The following is a 17,646-nucleotide window of genomic DNA, read 5'->3' on the forward strand; positions in this document are numbered from 1 at the left end:
TTTTACATAATTTAAATTTAGGATAGCTTAACCGACACTGAGAAATCGCATCGCTCATTAAATTTACTTAATTAAATACGATACGACATGGGTACCTTCAAAAAAAGCGCGTACACCTTCCTTAAAGGCCGGCAACGCTCTTGTGATTCCTCTGGTATTGCAAGAGAATGTGGACGGCGGTGATCACTTAACACGAGGTGACCCGTACGCTCGTTTGTCCTCCTATTCCATAAAAAAATTGATGGAAGCAATTTGTTACCGCAAACTAACCGGAGAAACTTACAAACAGTGCCCTATATTTGTTTGCCCAAATTGCAATACTTAAGCATCTAACTACAACTCTTTCTCTTAGATTATATTGTTATGATTTCTATTTTAATTGATTTTTACCATCAAAAATATCAAAAGAGATGCTAAGGAGTAATTTAATAAATTCGGGACTCTCAGAGAATAATAATGTTATTATTGGGCTCAGGTAGTAATTAACCATTAGCTTCAAAATATTAAAGAGAATTTGTTATGTTTTTAAAGTGATAGCCCTCACTTCTAGGATAAATACACAAATTAAACTCAAACACACTCACAGAGCACTCGCACGGATCGTGAGAGGTCGTAGGTTCGAGTCCTGCATCGTTCATAAGATTTTGTTTTCAAATTTTATTTGTGTATTAAAGAGAATGTTGTTTTGTTACATTGTTTGTTTTTTTAATTGAGAATTATTTATTTCACATGTGTTATTGTTCAATTATTAAGAAAAGAATTATAAAATTGATATTTGTTTCAGGAGAACGAAGTGAAGTTGGATGGAGAGAAAATACAAAATTGTTGCTTAACTGACGTAGAGTTCAGACATGTGGTTAGATCAACACATATTGACAAAAGTATCGAAGCCAAGAGAAAGGTATGTTATATTCTTCTCCAATGTGGATTTTGAATAATTTGCATTTTTATCTGTTTAATTTTTTTTTTATATCTCGATATATACTTAATATATGGCTATTTACGTCTGCGTGGAGTTATTGTTCTGTCGCGCATCCTTTGTAACAAATCAATTACTTAGCACCTAGAGAATCATTTAGGAAATATATATAAAGCTATGATATAAATAATACGAATACCTTCCCAAATATAAACATAGTACGCCTAAATGTACAAGACATCTTTCATACTTTTTTTATATATCTTAGATTTGAAATAATTATTAATATACGACTGTATGGCAAAATACACAGAATAGTTCAAAGAGATCTCTTCAAACTGTTCTGTGGTAAAATCATTATAACACGTAGTAAACCAGTAATTTAATAGTATTTTACGCAACAGTTGTATAAGAAGGTTTAAAAACATGAGTGGTGTACAGGCGAACACCGCAATGAATGACGCCAAGAGCGTTTTTTGCTAGGTTATACATACGTGCCACATAATATAATAATTTTTCTACGAGAAGAAAATATTAAATGAACGAAAAATTTAAAATAAAAAGTTTTCGAGTTTTATTTTTCTCACCTATTTAAAGGGTTAAATAGGTGAGAAAAATATTTTTATAATTTATACATATTTATCGCTGGTGAGTGGTTTTAATTTTTACTTCAAGGAATGGCAAACATACACCCATACAGCCAACTCGGGAAATGTAAAAAATGCAGAATATACCTACCAGCATCTTAGCAAATTATATTTAAACGGTTTTTTCTTAAGTTGACATTTGACATGATCCAAGCAAGGAAATAATATGCATGTAATATAGCATTCACTACGTAATACCTAATATTTCTATGAACCTACCATACCTAACCTAGATTTAGTTGTATGTGGCACAAAACACTTTTTTGGCGGCAATAAAGTACGACAATTAGGCTTTTTTAGGCCATATAGGTAGAAGAGTATATAGTCTAGCCCATACTTCTATACGGATGTGAGGCGTGGACTATTAAAAAAGACCTCAGGAAACGTATAGAATCTTCTGAAATGTGGGCGTATAGACGTATGTTGGCCATAAGTTGAGGAAAGTCGCATATTTGGGGCACGTGCTAAGACACGAGAAGTACGAACTCCTACAACTCATCTTGATGGGAAAAGTTGCCGGAAGAAGAGGCGTAGGTCGCAGAAAAAAGTCTTGGCTGCGCAACATCTGAGAGTGGACTGGCATCGAGAGTGCGGCATTTCGCCTCGCGATTTGACAAAAAATTTAAACTACAAAGCTGACCGCCCACCTTTCCTAGCCGGAGAGGCACGCGAAGAAGAAAAAGAAGAGTATAGACACAATAAAGTGTGTACTTATATAAGCCATCTTGGTTGTGTAAATGACAGATTAAAGTAGAGGAGTAGAACAATGACTTAATATTACCAAACTTTGAAAATTGAGTTATAACCACCAGGCCATCCGTGGGAAAATTAATTAAAAGGGAATCCAAATTATCGTGGTTTAGAGCAAGCCGTACTCTCTAAAACTGACAATAAATAATAATCCAGTGAATTAAGATCGGGACTAGACGACGGCCAGTCTTCAGCTCTGATGAAGTCCGAAACGTTCGTTTCCAACCAAGACTGCGTAGACCGAGCGTTTATGACCCGGCGCCGAGTCTTGCTGGAAGGACCATTCTTGGTTATTGAACATGGTACCTTGAACCTTGACAAAAATGGTATCTTGATATACTTATGCCGATGTTTTGAGACTTTTTTCACAAAAGTGTGGCTCAGTCACGCTAATATCCTACCAAACCATCACTGAAGTGCCCACGTTGCATTCTGTCGACTAATTGGGAAGCTTCCTTAAAGCTTTGAGCATAAATACGGTCATTTTGTTTGTTAAAATGTTGCTCAATTGTAAAAATTGTCTCATCCGTAAACAAAATTTTTCTGTGACCTCCCTGTGCGTACCGCTTCAGTAGATGTTTCAATTGTTTCACCCTATTCTTTTTTAAATAATCAGTTAAGTAATGACCTGTACGTCTCTTATAGGCTGCAAGCCTATAAGAGACGGTCACGTCACGTCCTAAGTCATCTTTAAAACTACGCGACATGTTTCTAGGTGCTATCTTCATCTTCCAAAATACAATCTTTTGCTTTCGGACAAGATTTCTTCGAATTCTTTCCCTTACTGGTTTGACCACCTTTTTTGAACGAACATTACGTGGACGGCCAGATCTTTTTCTGTCACAAACAGAGGAGGTCTCATTGTACCAAGCGTATGGAGAGTTTTACAAATTACATTTGGCTTCATACCTACTTTGTGTAATGCAATCACAGCGATTCGGTTCTCATTACTACCCCACTCCATTTTAATATCGCAAAATATTATACAATGTATTAGCGCCAAAATGAGAAAACTCAATGAACAATCATATAAAAATGACACATTCCAAATTCAAATGTAATGTTTTGTTTATTTTTAATTGTAACAGTATTTATGGCCAGACTAAGTATAAACAATAATATCAAGAACATGTGAAGAAACGTGTAGTTGCTGCAAGTTAAATCAGATCGGATGAAGCAATAGGCAATGACAATAGGCATTTTAAAAACAATGGAATCGATATATCGTGTATAATACGCCTGCTATATATCTGTATATATATATAAAGTGAATGTCATTTCATCACAGTCTATTATTGGCATCATCCCGGCCACTGTACGAAATAAACTCGAAATATTTCCTCAATTAAGAATAAAGTTGCTGAAACTTTTCTTTGAAACGATTTATGAACAATTTTTCCTTATTTAATAAACTTAAAATACTTGTGATTATACAAGACTAGTGATACATTTTTGTCTCTTAATTTTAAGAGATCTGTAAGCTTGTTTGCTGTCAGTTTCCAAAAAAGGGTCTTCCTTTGTGTAATCTACAACCCTTCAAATAAATTAGCGGCAAGGTTAATATATTGGCGTATTTCGTTTTGCAAGTCGAAGGTTTTCTCTTTGCAACTAAATTAATAAGAAGATTAAGGCAGCAAATTTATCGGGCCCGAAGATGAGCGTCTACAAAATGTTCAATGATACTTAAAGAAACGTACATGGCATGCGTTAACTAAATATTTAGTTACTCTGTTACCTCTGCCAACCTGTTAACGGCCATTCCCAATATACTATCTGCAGATAGAGATAAATTATTACCTTCTATTGTCAGTAATTAGCTGTCAATAATCTGAAGCTGTCCCAATATACCCGATAAGTCATTTTTATGGCCTTATATTGGGACGCGTGATATGCAATTTCCATACAAACTTCTATCGCTGGTAAGCTATGCGTCGTCCCATTGACAGACAGCGTGTACGGATAAGGTGAGTAACCGTCGATAAGTTTATTGGGACAGAAAAGTCATCAAGTTACTCTCCTTATCCGTACACGCCGTCTGTCGGACGACCTATAGCTTACCAGCGATAGAATTCTGTATGGAAATTGCAATTCACGTGTCCCAATATAAGGCGATCAAAATGACTTATCCGGTATATTGGGACAGCTTCAGATTATTGACAGCTAATTACTGACAGTAGAAAGTAGTTATTTATCTCTCTCTGTAGATAGTATTGACAAATTTAGCCACACATCGCACCCTTACTAAGGCATCGTAAGTCGATAAGGGGGGACTCCTTAACGACTTACGATGCATTGATAATCATATTCGACTACGACATACTACCTACTTGATCATAACTATGTTATGGTAGATGACTTAAATATCCAGATAGCATAAAAGAGATTCGGCCGAGAATCGTTAATTTGCTCCTAAGAGTTAAAGATTTCCGTTAATTTGTCATGGATTCCGTAATCAGAACCTAACTAAACTCTCACCAAACTGTCTTTGAAGTATATCCTTTCCAATAAAAAAAGAATCATCGAAATCGGTTGGCGCGATATTGAGTTATTCGTAAATTATCATCCACTTTGCTATACGTATGTATAGCAAATTTTAGATTTTTATGGTTTTCTCATAGATGCCATTATCAGATCTGGACCAGAATAGGAGCACACGGGAAGCACCAGCTTTCAAATAAAAAAAGAATTATCGAAATCGAAAGTTTTGAGGTAACAAACATAAAAAAAAGAACATACCGACGAATTGAGAACCTCCTCCTTTTTTGAAGTCGGTTAAAAACACTAAAATTAAACGGCGGTCCAATTTGACAGGAGACTAATTGACACTAAATAGTTTCAAAACGGTTTCATGGTCTTCATCTATTCCGTCTCTTTCTCAAACCTAGGTTTTTAAGTAAGGATAGTTATTTATTTTCACATGGGATTTGTCTATTACACTAGTATACTAAGTTTATGGTTAATCTATGGACTTATATTGACGGGATTTTCACTACCACCTCCGATTGAGAGGAAATACTTCAGTCTTTTAATATAGGGTATTAATTACGGTGCTTTCTCGTATAATTAAATAAATCAGATTAAATTTGCTTCGTTAACGAAATCTCCGCGGACGATTTCCCGAGAAGCTTCACGTGAAGAGGAAATGCGTTCTTATTTTTATAATAAAACTATATAAACTTGTCTAAGAAGGGAAGTTTTTTTTATTTTTAAATAATTTAGGCTGAGAACAAAACAATCATTCATAAACGTAAAATATATTAAATACAACTAGGTTTCACAATCATTCATTGTCATTAATAATAAAACTTAGCCGGGTATGTGTTTTAGATTCAATTAATTTCAGACACATTCGCAATTTATACGTGTTTGAAAAAAAAACTTTTTATGTATTAGACACTAGTCAGTTGTAAATTTATTTTTAAAATCATGATTGAATTATAACAAGTAAAAATAGGAACGTTCGAATTTCAAAATATTTCCTCCAAATTTTTACTAGCTAATTAAGTTGGGATCATTTGCGCGATGATCGGGATCTTTAAGATTTCAAATGTTCATTGAAACCGGATGATTCATATCATAGATATTTAATAGTATTTAACTATAAAATTCCTTCGAAAGCAATCGTGTATTCTGCGTAAATTGAATTTTACCGCAGTAATGTTTTTTTGAAGGATGAAGAAATAAATGATCATCCGTTAACGGCGGTTGCCGAAGAAAACGTGATCCGCAGTGAAAACTTTAAGTACCTGCTTGCCATAGGTTTTTACTGCTGGGAGCTACAAGCGAACTTAAGGCTCCGTTGGCTGTTGCTTCACCACGACTACGCCACACACTCAGCTCTCCAAACGACATCCTGGATTTACTTATTATAGTCTAAACGTAGCCCCGTATGACTTTTTTAACTCCGTAAAATAAAATCAGCTCAAAGGGATACAGTATTCGACGCTGGAAGATGTGCTATCAACGGTAGAAAATGCTAAGGCAGAGGTGTCTGAAGCCGACACGAAAAAGTATTTTGGAAATAGATTCAGACGTATCAAAAATGGTGGTGAATTCTTCGAAACAATTGTATAAAAAAAACAGTTAGCTATAGAACACACTATATTTTATTTTCGCAAAATTTTCTTAGTGCCCAACGAAGACTGCTAATGAGTCATCGAGTAAATAAAACATAAATAACAATTTAAATCTCTAAAAAAGATAACAATTATCTTAATATCGTGCCTTATAAAGGTTTGTATTCGAGCGGACATAAAAGTAAGTTGAGGTTAAAAGATGAGAAAGAGGTTATAAAAAACTTTTATTTTACTACAGTGCCAGTTCTACCAGTGACTCCTTTGCACAGGATGCCGGCTAGATTATGGGTGCCTATTTCTGCCGTGAAGTAGTAATATGTAAACATTATTGTTTCGGTCTGAAGGGCGCCGTAGCTAGTGAAATTATTGGACAAATGAGACTTAACATCTAATGTCTCAAGATGACAAGCGCAACTGTATTGCCACTTAGAATTTTTGGGTTTTTCAAGAATCCTGAGCGGCAGTGCATTGTAAATGGGCTGGGTGTATCAATTACAATCAGCTTAACGTCCTGCTCGTAGACATAAACATAAAAGTGCCTGTTGACTGAGTAAGCTCTTAGCGTAAGCTGAGTAATATATTCAGTATAAATTCCGTTAAGATTTGTTCGTTTTCATGCAGAATGAGCCTCTCGCCTACCCGCACTTCCCAACTTCCGTGTTAGAGGTTATACGCGTCCTCCATCTAATCGGCCCACGCTGTTCCCACGACCGAACGACCGGGTGAATCGTTAACGATAAACTCTGCTAAAACCGATTTGACACGTGTTTCGTTTCTACACGAGACACCCTCATAAGTTGTTGACTCGCCACAACCTTTATTATATAAAATCCTTCATACATTACTTAGTTCACTTAATTCTACTTAATATTATTATACTATAATAACAATACAAGTAATGGAACATACACGACATTTTTCTGGACAAACAACACCAAATAAATCAAAATAGTTTTCAAATATTCACAATGCTTTTGAAAATAATCGCACCACTAATCCAGTGAGGATAAGTAGTGTTTCTAATAGTTAGTTAAAATATTTTATATTATTTTAGTTGTCACTAGCATTAAACTAGGCCGGGCCTGTGTTTTTTAATACTAGTTACTTCCAGATACATTGTTTTTTACAGTTACTTCAATACATAAAAGCGTATATAAGAATTTAACTTATGGAAAAAAAAAATTTAACAGTTCTACGAGAAAATAAATAACATTTGTCTATCATACATATTACTGGTTAGTACTTGAGCGGTCAGTAATAAAATTGAGGGTATTCTTAAAAACATTTGGGTTGACTACAAAGACTGTTGACTTGGGCTATTTTCATATAATAATATAGTAAGGTATTATTGATTGGGTTTATTTTGAACTTTTAAAGTAATAATGTATAATAAAGTATTAAAGATAATAAATTTATTGTAGATGTGAAATATAAGCTATTATTATGCATACTATAATTTTATAAGATAAAGGGTATAAAATAAACAATGAAATTTAAAGTTTTTTTTTTTTTCTGTATGTTGTGCGTATATCGGTAAGGTAAGTAAGGCTGGATAATTAATAATCTGGTACGAGAGAGTCACTCACGATATTTATTTACTTATAACATTAATATTAATTACACAAATTAAATTTGAAGAATGTTTGTTTGTTTGAATGAATGTTTTTTTTCTAATTTTCGCGTTTTCTAATCTTGCGTTCAGTGCGAGCGCTTCCAACTAAGCCAACCGTACGAGTGACGTACACAGGTCGCGGGTCCCGCATCGTTCATAAATATTGTTTTCAAATTTAATTTGTGTAACTCATCCCAGAAGTGTGGGCTATCACTTTAAAACAACAAATTGATTAATATTAATACCTACAATAGACAATAATGTGAAAACTATGAGATTTAATGGAAATTAAATGAGTTAAGATTCAAATTTTAATTTATAATTCTTGTATGTGTGAATACAAACACACTGTTACATATGTACACATAATTTAATTAAATAACTGTTTCATTTAATTAAATTAATTAAACATTTCAATGTAATTAATGAAAATAGTAGTAGTAGAAGTAGTACACTGCGTGTTCAGCGAATATGTATTGGTGGCACTTGTATTTGTTTGTGTAGGTAAGAAAGATGCCAAAAAAAACATAGCTTGTAAAAAAACCAAGCCTCGCTACTCAGGTCTTGTACCGTTATGAGATCCATGTAATACGAAGTCTATCAATGTATTTAGTTCCTAATTAAGTCTTAAGGGGCTTCAATCTTAAGTTATTACATAATTGTCTAACCTAAATACATCGTATTGTGACCATATCAATATTGAAAATATTTTATGTTTTAAATAAATAGATTGTTGACAGACATTATGGTGGCATAATGTAACGTATAGCTTACCCAGATAGGATAAAATCTACGTATAAAAAAAGTGTGTGTGTCAGCCTCCGACGCACGACTGGAGTTTACTCCTCAAGTGCGATTGTCTTTGAACAGGTACTAAACAAAATCAAGTCCAGTGGAGTCGGTTACAAACAGACATACAGCAAAAGCTAATAGAAGCGTATTAATTAAAAAATCAAATAAATCCTTAACGCTCAAAGTATGTCAGAAAATGCCCAAACACAACTCCTGTTATAAGCGGAACTCTAAATTCCAATTTTAAAAGGTCTATCAATGAAGATATATTTTGGCACACCCTAATAGGTATATTATGCTACATTCGTAAGCTATCACGCAGTATACTGCGTATCCTGGCTACACACAAGTATATATATACACACACACATACACATAACTGAAAAGTGACAGGTGCGCGAGAAATGAGGCGCACCAAAAACGTTACTATCCCATTTGATGGGTAGGTTTTACTCTCCATATTTTTCTCAAACCGAGCGCCTTATATGAAAATCGATTCTTAAGGAGTAAATTCCAATAAAGTTTTGAAAGTATTTATAAAACAGACCTTATCTTTACATTGTATTGTTGTTGTTTTTGAGTAAAAGCAAGTTTTTAATTCTGAGCCTCTACAGTGTCCCTTAGAAACAATTGTCTCACTGATAAGACGTCGCTTGCTCGCTAGCTCGTTGAATGATTCCCGGGTAGGCTACAGAAAGGGTTTATAATTGAACAAATTTACCAACAAAGCTTATATTTACTGTGCTAATGCAAAGTAAACATCTCTCAATAGTGTAAAGTTAGCAATGCGGAATGTATCATTACAAAAATAAATTTTGTAGTCTAAAACACCCTGGGATTTTCCCTATTAACCGACTTCAAAAAAGGTTGAGGTTCTCAATTCGTCGGTATGCTTTTTATGTTTGTTACCTCAGTACTTTCGACTGGGTGAACCGACTCCAAGAATAACAATAATCGTAACAAGAATTAGTTTAAAAGATTGTATGAAAATACGCAATTATTTTTATACTTTTTTTGTGCATATTATATTTTTTTTTGAATAGTGTTTTTGAAGTCGTTTTTTTGTTTTCATTATACTAAAATTGGCACAAAATCATCCTCTCTAGTATCAAGATCTTGCTTACACATCATTAGCTACACATACTTTGCTACATGTACTATATGGTTATGAGCTACTAAGAATTGAATTTTTAGAGTTAACATTTTTTTAAGAGTTTTTGAAGTCTTGATCACCCAAGGATAAATAAAAGTCATCAGCATACATAAATGTTTGAGCTACTCCGAAAGTTATTAGACGATATGCGAAATAGTAATTACCATTAACTACACTTTGCTTTCTATTTATCAGATAATACTTAAGAAGCGCTTTCCTCATATTGCAATAGCCGACAATTTGGCTAGACGAAGTTTGACGCAGTAACAGATGTGGTTGAATCAAATAAGAGATTTGCATTTTGAAATGGCCATCACTTAGTAAGGGCTAATTTGGTTTGATTATTTTTGCTGTGTAATGTTCAAACAAGTTGTTCGAATAAGGATTCAACTTATGAGGTTTGAGTAAATTTGAATATTAATACATAACTAAGGATCCAAATTTAAGAAATGAAAGAAGAGGAATAAACGTTATCGCCAACTTTGCAATATTAAAAAATATTCATACAACATTCACACAAAACTTAGATGAGACAAGGTTAAGAGAGAAGACGAGCAGTACGTTCAGCTGATGGTAATTGTTACGCCCTGCCCATCTCAATGCCGCTCAGAATTCTTGAAAAATCGGAAATCTCGTATTGGCACTACAATAGTGCTTGTCTTGAGACATAAGATGTTAAGTCTCGTTTGCCCAGTAATTTCACTAGCTACGGCGCAGAAATAGGCACCATTATGGTATCCATAACCTAGCCGGCATCCTGTGTAAAGGAGCCTCCCACTGGTAATTATATTTATTATTATCTGGTTTATTATGTCAGCAAAAGTAATAAATTATCAAATGAATAATTTCACAATCCATACATTAAATTACATCATTTCTATACAAACAAATTTAATATAGACCATTCGTATTCCTTAATTAATGTTTTGTCACGTTTTCCGAGATTCATAGAATTGAGGAGTGAATAAAATTATTACATTATCTTATGAGACTTTTGAGCGACCGCCCTCAGGCTGTAAAATAATTTATTTTATTTTATTGCACGATATCAATTTGTAAGCATAATTATTTATGAAATAAGCTCACTGAGTTTCTTGCACTCGTTCTTCTCAGGTCTGAGGCATACCTTATCGAATGGTTTTTAACCGAATTCAAAAAGGAAGAGGTTCTCAATTCTAGTATCGATTACTCTGAGATTTATAATCCGATTTACGTAATTCTTCACTAGTTCGAAGTAGAGTTAATGCCATTTGGTCCGTATCCAAATGGATCAATCTTTGTAAAATTAAAAAAAAAGAACAAACATGTTTGTACTCTTTTTTGTATCTTGTGGATGGCTTTTTTAGGAGTTTTCATTCCGGTTAATTGTATATTTTATTATTAACTGACACAAAAAAATAAAAAAACCGATTTCAATAACGGAAAAGCCAAGCAAAATGTAAAAGTACATTTACACTCGCCACGCGTGACTTTGAGCGGAATAGCTTCGTCTAGAACAAAACGACACACAAGCGGACAGACACGCGTGGCCAGACAACCTTTATAATTACCGTAAGAAAGCTGTTTATAATATTTTTAGGGCGTAGTACCTTGACTTAAAACCTATCGATTGGTAGCACATATGAATAATAGTATTTTATTAATAACAAACGTAAAGGTTTGTATAAGGGATGTATTTATTTAAATTTTTAGTTATTTGATACTTTTAAGTTTTTGAAGTCGATTTTTTTAAATGTACTTTTTTATAAACTTTCAATAGGTGATATGATATCCTATTTTGAATAAAAATATTTGAATTTGAATTATGCTCGATTCGTCACATCAAAAGAAGAGGATCAATAATTGAAAAGTGTCTCACCACGCTCATTAAGATGATCATCATCATGGTATCAGGCAAGTAGCCTGTGATTGTGGACAGCGAATTACCATGTAACGGTGTGTTAAAAAAATAATGAGAATTTTTGTTTTATGAAAAAAATCTTTATTTATTCATCAATATCTATTTTTTCCCCTTCAAAGTAACCTCTCTCGGATATAATACACTTGTGCCAACGCTTTTTCCAATCCTCGAATCACTTTTGAAACTCGATCTTTGAAATAGCTTTTAGCTCTTTCAGCGATTCGCTTTTAATGTCATTTATGCTTGTAAAACGACGGCCTTTTAATGCAATAATAAATTCATATCCGTAAACCCATGTTTCGTCACCTGTTATAACACGTTTTAGTTGTTCTGCATCGTTATTAACTTCATTTAGCGACTTCTGAGCAACTTCCATTCGCCGCTGTTTTTTTCGAATTTTAACAATTTTGGAACGAATTTTGCTGCCACACGTTTCATACCCAACGCATCCGAAAAAATTTCATGGCATGAGCCAACTGATATGCCAACATCATCAGCGACTTCTCTGATTGTGATTCGGCGATCGTTCATAACCATTTCTTTCACTTTTTTCACGTTTTCATCGGTTGTTGATGTGCTTGGGCGTTCGGGTCGTTCGTCATCTTCAACGTTTTCGCGGCCATCTTGGAAACGCTTATACCACTCGTAAATCCTTGATTTACTCATAGCAGACTCACCATATGCCTTTGTTAACATTTTACAAACTTCACTACACTTTATTTCATTTTATGCAAAATTGAATACAAATTCATTGATCCAATTTTTTTCAAAAACGAAAATCGCCGAGCTCGAAAAACATGTCTAATGCTAGCGGCTGCCACTCAAAAAGTAAGCAATGAATATTGCTGAAAATTTTATCGTACTTCAGGGATATGTGTACCAACATAATACAAAAAAAATTATGCAGGTGGACTCTCCAAACCCGCGAAATTTAAAAATTCTCGTTACTTTTTGAACACACCTCGTATATAAGATCGTTAATATATATAAGAAACAAGAAAGGACCGAGAATAGAACCCTGTGGAACACCTATTCCCACAGGTTTACCCGAAGACCGTTTGCCATTTACATCGACTATCTGAACTCTTTCGCTTAAATATGATTTTAATAGTTTTAGGGCTCTATTTTTCACTCCATAATGTTTTAGTTTTAGGAGTAAAGTTTCATGGTGGACGCAGTCAAATGCTTTGGGCAAATCACAAAAATCACGGCTTGTTTTGGTGCTTCACTGTTATGTAAGGTGACACGGAGTCCTTCTTTTTTTACTCGTCCGTGGTATGCGCATGGCTGCGTATATTATCACAGTGCATTTTCACCAAAGGACAATAGCAATATTTAAGAGTTTTTATAAAAATAACTGGTACATAGTTTCAACGTTTTAACATGTTAAAAAACAACAATCATAATGATGCTATTAATTGCTCCAATATACAATAAGGTATAGAATAATAACAAAAAAATGCTAAAGCTTTGAGCTCTTAAATATTTATAACTAGATTCTTTGTCAACGAGCATTTGCATTATAAATCGCTTCAAATTCTTGTAAGTTTGCTTAAGAATAAGAGTTTTGTCAGTTCTGAAGAAGTTTTCATAGTTTATGACGACTTAGCACTTTCAGATGTCAAGTTGGCTGAGCCAATTTAATATTCTAGCTATAAGAATTTCTGTGAGACAATTTTATTACTTTGGTGTGAACAATATTTAACCTGATGACAGTGATTAGAAATAAATTTAGTTTATAAGCATTATAACTGTTTTATAAATTTGAAAGATGAAAATAATAAATATTAAATTGAAGAAGCGGCGCGAGAAACTCTACCAGCATTTTTTTTTTGCGCTCTTTTTAATAAAATATACAATATTGTGTTGTCATTGTTAACAAGTAAAATAATCATAATCTAGTCCCGTAATGTCAGATCATAGTTTTTCAGCTGTGGAGTAGTATAAAGGATTTACGACACAGACATTTTTTAAAATAACATTAAGATTTCTTTTTTTTAAGGAAAATAAGGGACGAGACGAGCAGGACGTTCAGCTGATAGTAATTGATAATACACCCTGCCCATTACAATGCACTGCCGCTCAGGATTCTTGAAAAACCCAAAAATTCTAAGTGGCAATACAGTTGCGCTCGTCATCTTGAGACATAAGATGTTAAGTCTCATTTGTCCAATAATTTCACTAGCTACGGCGCCCTTCAGACCGAAACACAATAATGTTTACATATAACTACTTCACGGCAGAAATAGGCGCCGTTGTGGTACCCATAATCTAGCCGGCATCTTATTTATAGATAATGCCTGAACAGTGGCTGGGACTTTATTATAAAGGTGTATAAATTTACCCTTAGAGCTATAGTATCTTATGAAGCCTACTAGATTTAGTTAGCAATCTCTTATTTCTAGTGTTATAGTGTTAGATGTAAAACACTATTAAAAGCAAAAAGGTGACGATTTTTGTGAATGTATATTAAATTTTCATAAATCTACTGACAATGCACAGTCATGAATAGGATTCTAGCGTTCGATTTCGACAAGGTTTTATATTACACTTACGGCCGTTATAAATAACCTATCTATGCTTGGTTTAACTTACTAGAGGTAGACAAATCTATCCTTTTACGCTTACTTACATTTCAATAACCTATCGACATAAAGCATTAGGCTATATAACATAATACATAACTATGGATAGATAAGATCTTATATATATATATATATCTCATATATATATATATATATATCTCATATATATATATATATATATCTCAGTATAGGACCCTACCAATATAAATCTATTATATTTTGATATCTAACTGACATAATAATTTAGTTTATAAATTTAGTTAATATACCTCTCAGAGAAGCTTTATTATGATGCTGGCAAGTATTTGTATCAGTTTCCTGGCGGTTAACTCTGACATGTCTTGACTGCTAGGTTTACATTTGCACTCTAAAATCTAATATATAAAATTTTCGTGTCATGGTGTTAAACTTTGAACTCCTCCGAAACGGCTTGACCGATTCTCATGAAATTTTGAGTGCATATTGGGTAGGTCTGAGAATCGGACAACATCTATTTTCCATCCCCCTAAATGTTAAGGGTCCTCACGATTTTTTTTTTTAATTTTTTTGACATTTATTTTTAAATTTATTTGATTATGAGTCAGCATTAAAAAATACACACAACTTCAAATTTTCACCCATCTACGATCAACAGTTACTTTTGTATCGCGATTTTAATATCGGCAATACAACGTTTGCTGGGTCAGCTAGTATTTTATTAAAAACAGTAAATTCTGCCGTAATGAATGTACTGTTACATATAAAAAGAAATAATAATGTTAGTAGAATACTTTTGACACAACCCTACGGAAATTACGAGCTGCTCAGATACGAAATCGTTGCGAAGAGAAATTCAAGAGCCGTCAATTGACGGGAAAATATTTTGATATTAGACTCTAGTATAAATTTAATAATTTCCTTATAACATGTACTTAGATAATTTATACGTTTAGATAGAGTCTCTTGCTGTTAGACAACCGATAAAAACAGCCAGGAATATTAGTTCAGTGTGTGACAAGCTACGTCTGAACACTCGCGATTTTTATGACACTTTCTGTTAGGGTGTGCATTGTTCAAAACAGAGTTTAGTTCTAAACTCAATTTTTTGACGTTTTCATAGCTGTCATAGTCTATTTAGACGTATAAATGATCTAAAGATCATGTATTTGTATCAAATAATGGAGTGGCTTTTAAGCATAATATGACATTGTTAAAATTATTTATTATGGCCGCAGGTAATTCGAATGCTGTTTGTCATTATTCTGGAATTCTTCGTCTGCTGGACTCCATTGCATGTAATCAATACTGTGAGTATGAAATAATTATAATATTGTTTGTCACGGACGAGTAAATAAAGAAGGACTCCGCGAATATTAGCAAGTGAAACACCGTAATGTTAGTGTGTGTGCGGTTACGGGGGATACTAGTTACACAATTTTTTCTCCCTTAAATAATCATATATGGCCACTAATACTTATAAAGTATCGTTTTTACACTTGTTCACAACGCACGACGGCATTTTTGAAATATTTTATTGAGACGCAAACTGATGTGTCACAGACGATGACAATTCCCATAATGGCCGCCTGTCGGCCTGTGGTAGTGTAAGTGTGTGCGTGGGGCTATGTATTACACACATTATTTATTATTATGTAGTACACGTTAATCGGCTTGTTTTGGTGCTACACTGTTATGTAAGGTGACGCGGAGTCCTTATTTTCTTACGAGTCTGTGATTGTTTGTATAAAAAATACAGTATGATATAATTCCATTCCGTATCACACATATAATGTTAATACGTTGGATGAGACCGATCGTGGAAATCTTTGGTAGAGGCCTTTGTCCAGCAACTTTTTTTATCTGATTTACATTTTAGAACGATATTATAAAGTGATAAATTGCAAATTTAGATGACTTACAAAAACAAATATTTTGAAGTTTATGGTGACTGGGGATGTCTATGCAGAACTTCATCTAGACATCACTGTGAGCCTCATAATGACTCATGTCTGCGATATGTTTAGCCCATGACCTTATGAAAGGCACCAGAAGACGAAGCACATTCAGATACGACATTTCTTTGTACGCGAGTGTGTGACTACAGCAAGCCTTAAGGTCCTTAAAGTAGATGCAGCGAAACAGCTCGCCGACTTCCTAACCAAGCCGCTATTCAAGCCCCCGGATAAAAGAGCTGAGCACTCTTATAGGCTTAGCGTAGACAAAAACGAGACGGGGTGTTTATATTAATGGTTAGTAATATCAATGTCAAAGAATTTGTTTTTATAATTACACAAGTTTGCAACCCTCGGTACATGTGTGAGAATCGCATTAGTCTGCTTATTTTATGAACACCCATCATTTTGCAGTAGAACCGAAGGAAAATATCGGCTTACCATTTATTAGTATAGACGAGATCTGCTGATCCAACATTTGCTGTTCTATCGTATTAAAAAAAAAAAAGTCTGACACCTCCAACAAATATCGTTAATATTTACAAAAATGTATAAACTTAACAAATTATAAAGCATATAGGTAAGTATAATATACTTATTACAAACCTAACCATGGATAACTGCTTTAAGGCTGAGCCACGCTTGTTTTTCGTGGCCCTTCACGCCTGTAATCCCCCGGCAACCCCAGCTCTTGCGTGTTAAAATGGTTATTCCTCAAACGTTCTGTCAAAATCTTAAATATTTATTTTTCATTGTAAAATATACAAAAGCAAACTTTATTTGTTATGAATGGAGCCTGTGGTTACTTTTAGTTGTAGACAATAATTGGAAAATATTAATATAATAACAAACCCAAAAAAAATTTTTTTTTGTTGATCTGTGGAATTTAAACCCAAACATTCTGAGCGGCACTACATTTGCGCTCGTCACCTTGAGACATAAGATGTTAAGTCTCATTTGCCCAGTAATTTTACTAGCTACGGCGCCCTTCACACCGAAACACAGTAGGTAATGTTTACACATTACTGCTTCATGGCAGAAATAGGCGCCGTTGTGATACCTATAATCTAGCCGGCTTCCTGTACAAAGGAGCCTCCCACTTGTCAACCTAACATAATTTATTGTATATCATTCATTACTCCGTATAAATGAAGTCGCGTGCTCCAGCTAGTAAAGCATAAGAATCACTTTCATTGAAGCATTTTCAAATAATTTGGTGAGTGAGGCAAACGAAAAACGGACAAAATTAGATCAAGAGCGTCGAACCTGACATAGTAAAAT

The 17,646-nt window shown here is 34.0% G+C and overlaps 1 protein-coding gene across 1 annotated transcript in view; it reads left to right on the forward strand.

Moving 5' to 3' along the window:
- Positions 1–17,646, forward strand: part of LOC126977018 (cholecystokinin receptor-like) — a 101,548-nt gene that overhangs the window by 61,332 nt on the left and 22,570 nt on the right. Inside the window, exons 7-8 of the mRNA XM_050825670.1 lie at positions 785–901; positions 15,649–15,720. Coding sequence (XP_050681627.1) covers positions 785–901; positions 15,649–15,720 — 189 coding nt within the window. The remainder of the gene's footprint in view (positions 1–784; positions 902–15,648; positions 15,721–17,646) is intronic.

Source organism: Leptidea sinapis, chromosome 43 (genome assembly GCF_905404315.1).
Source record: "Leptidea sinapis chromosome 43, ilLepSina1.1, whole genome shotgun sequence".
Lineage (NCBI taxonomy): Eukaryota > Metazoa > Arthropoda > Insecta > Lepidoptera > Pieridae > Leptidea > Leptidea sinapis.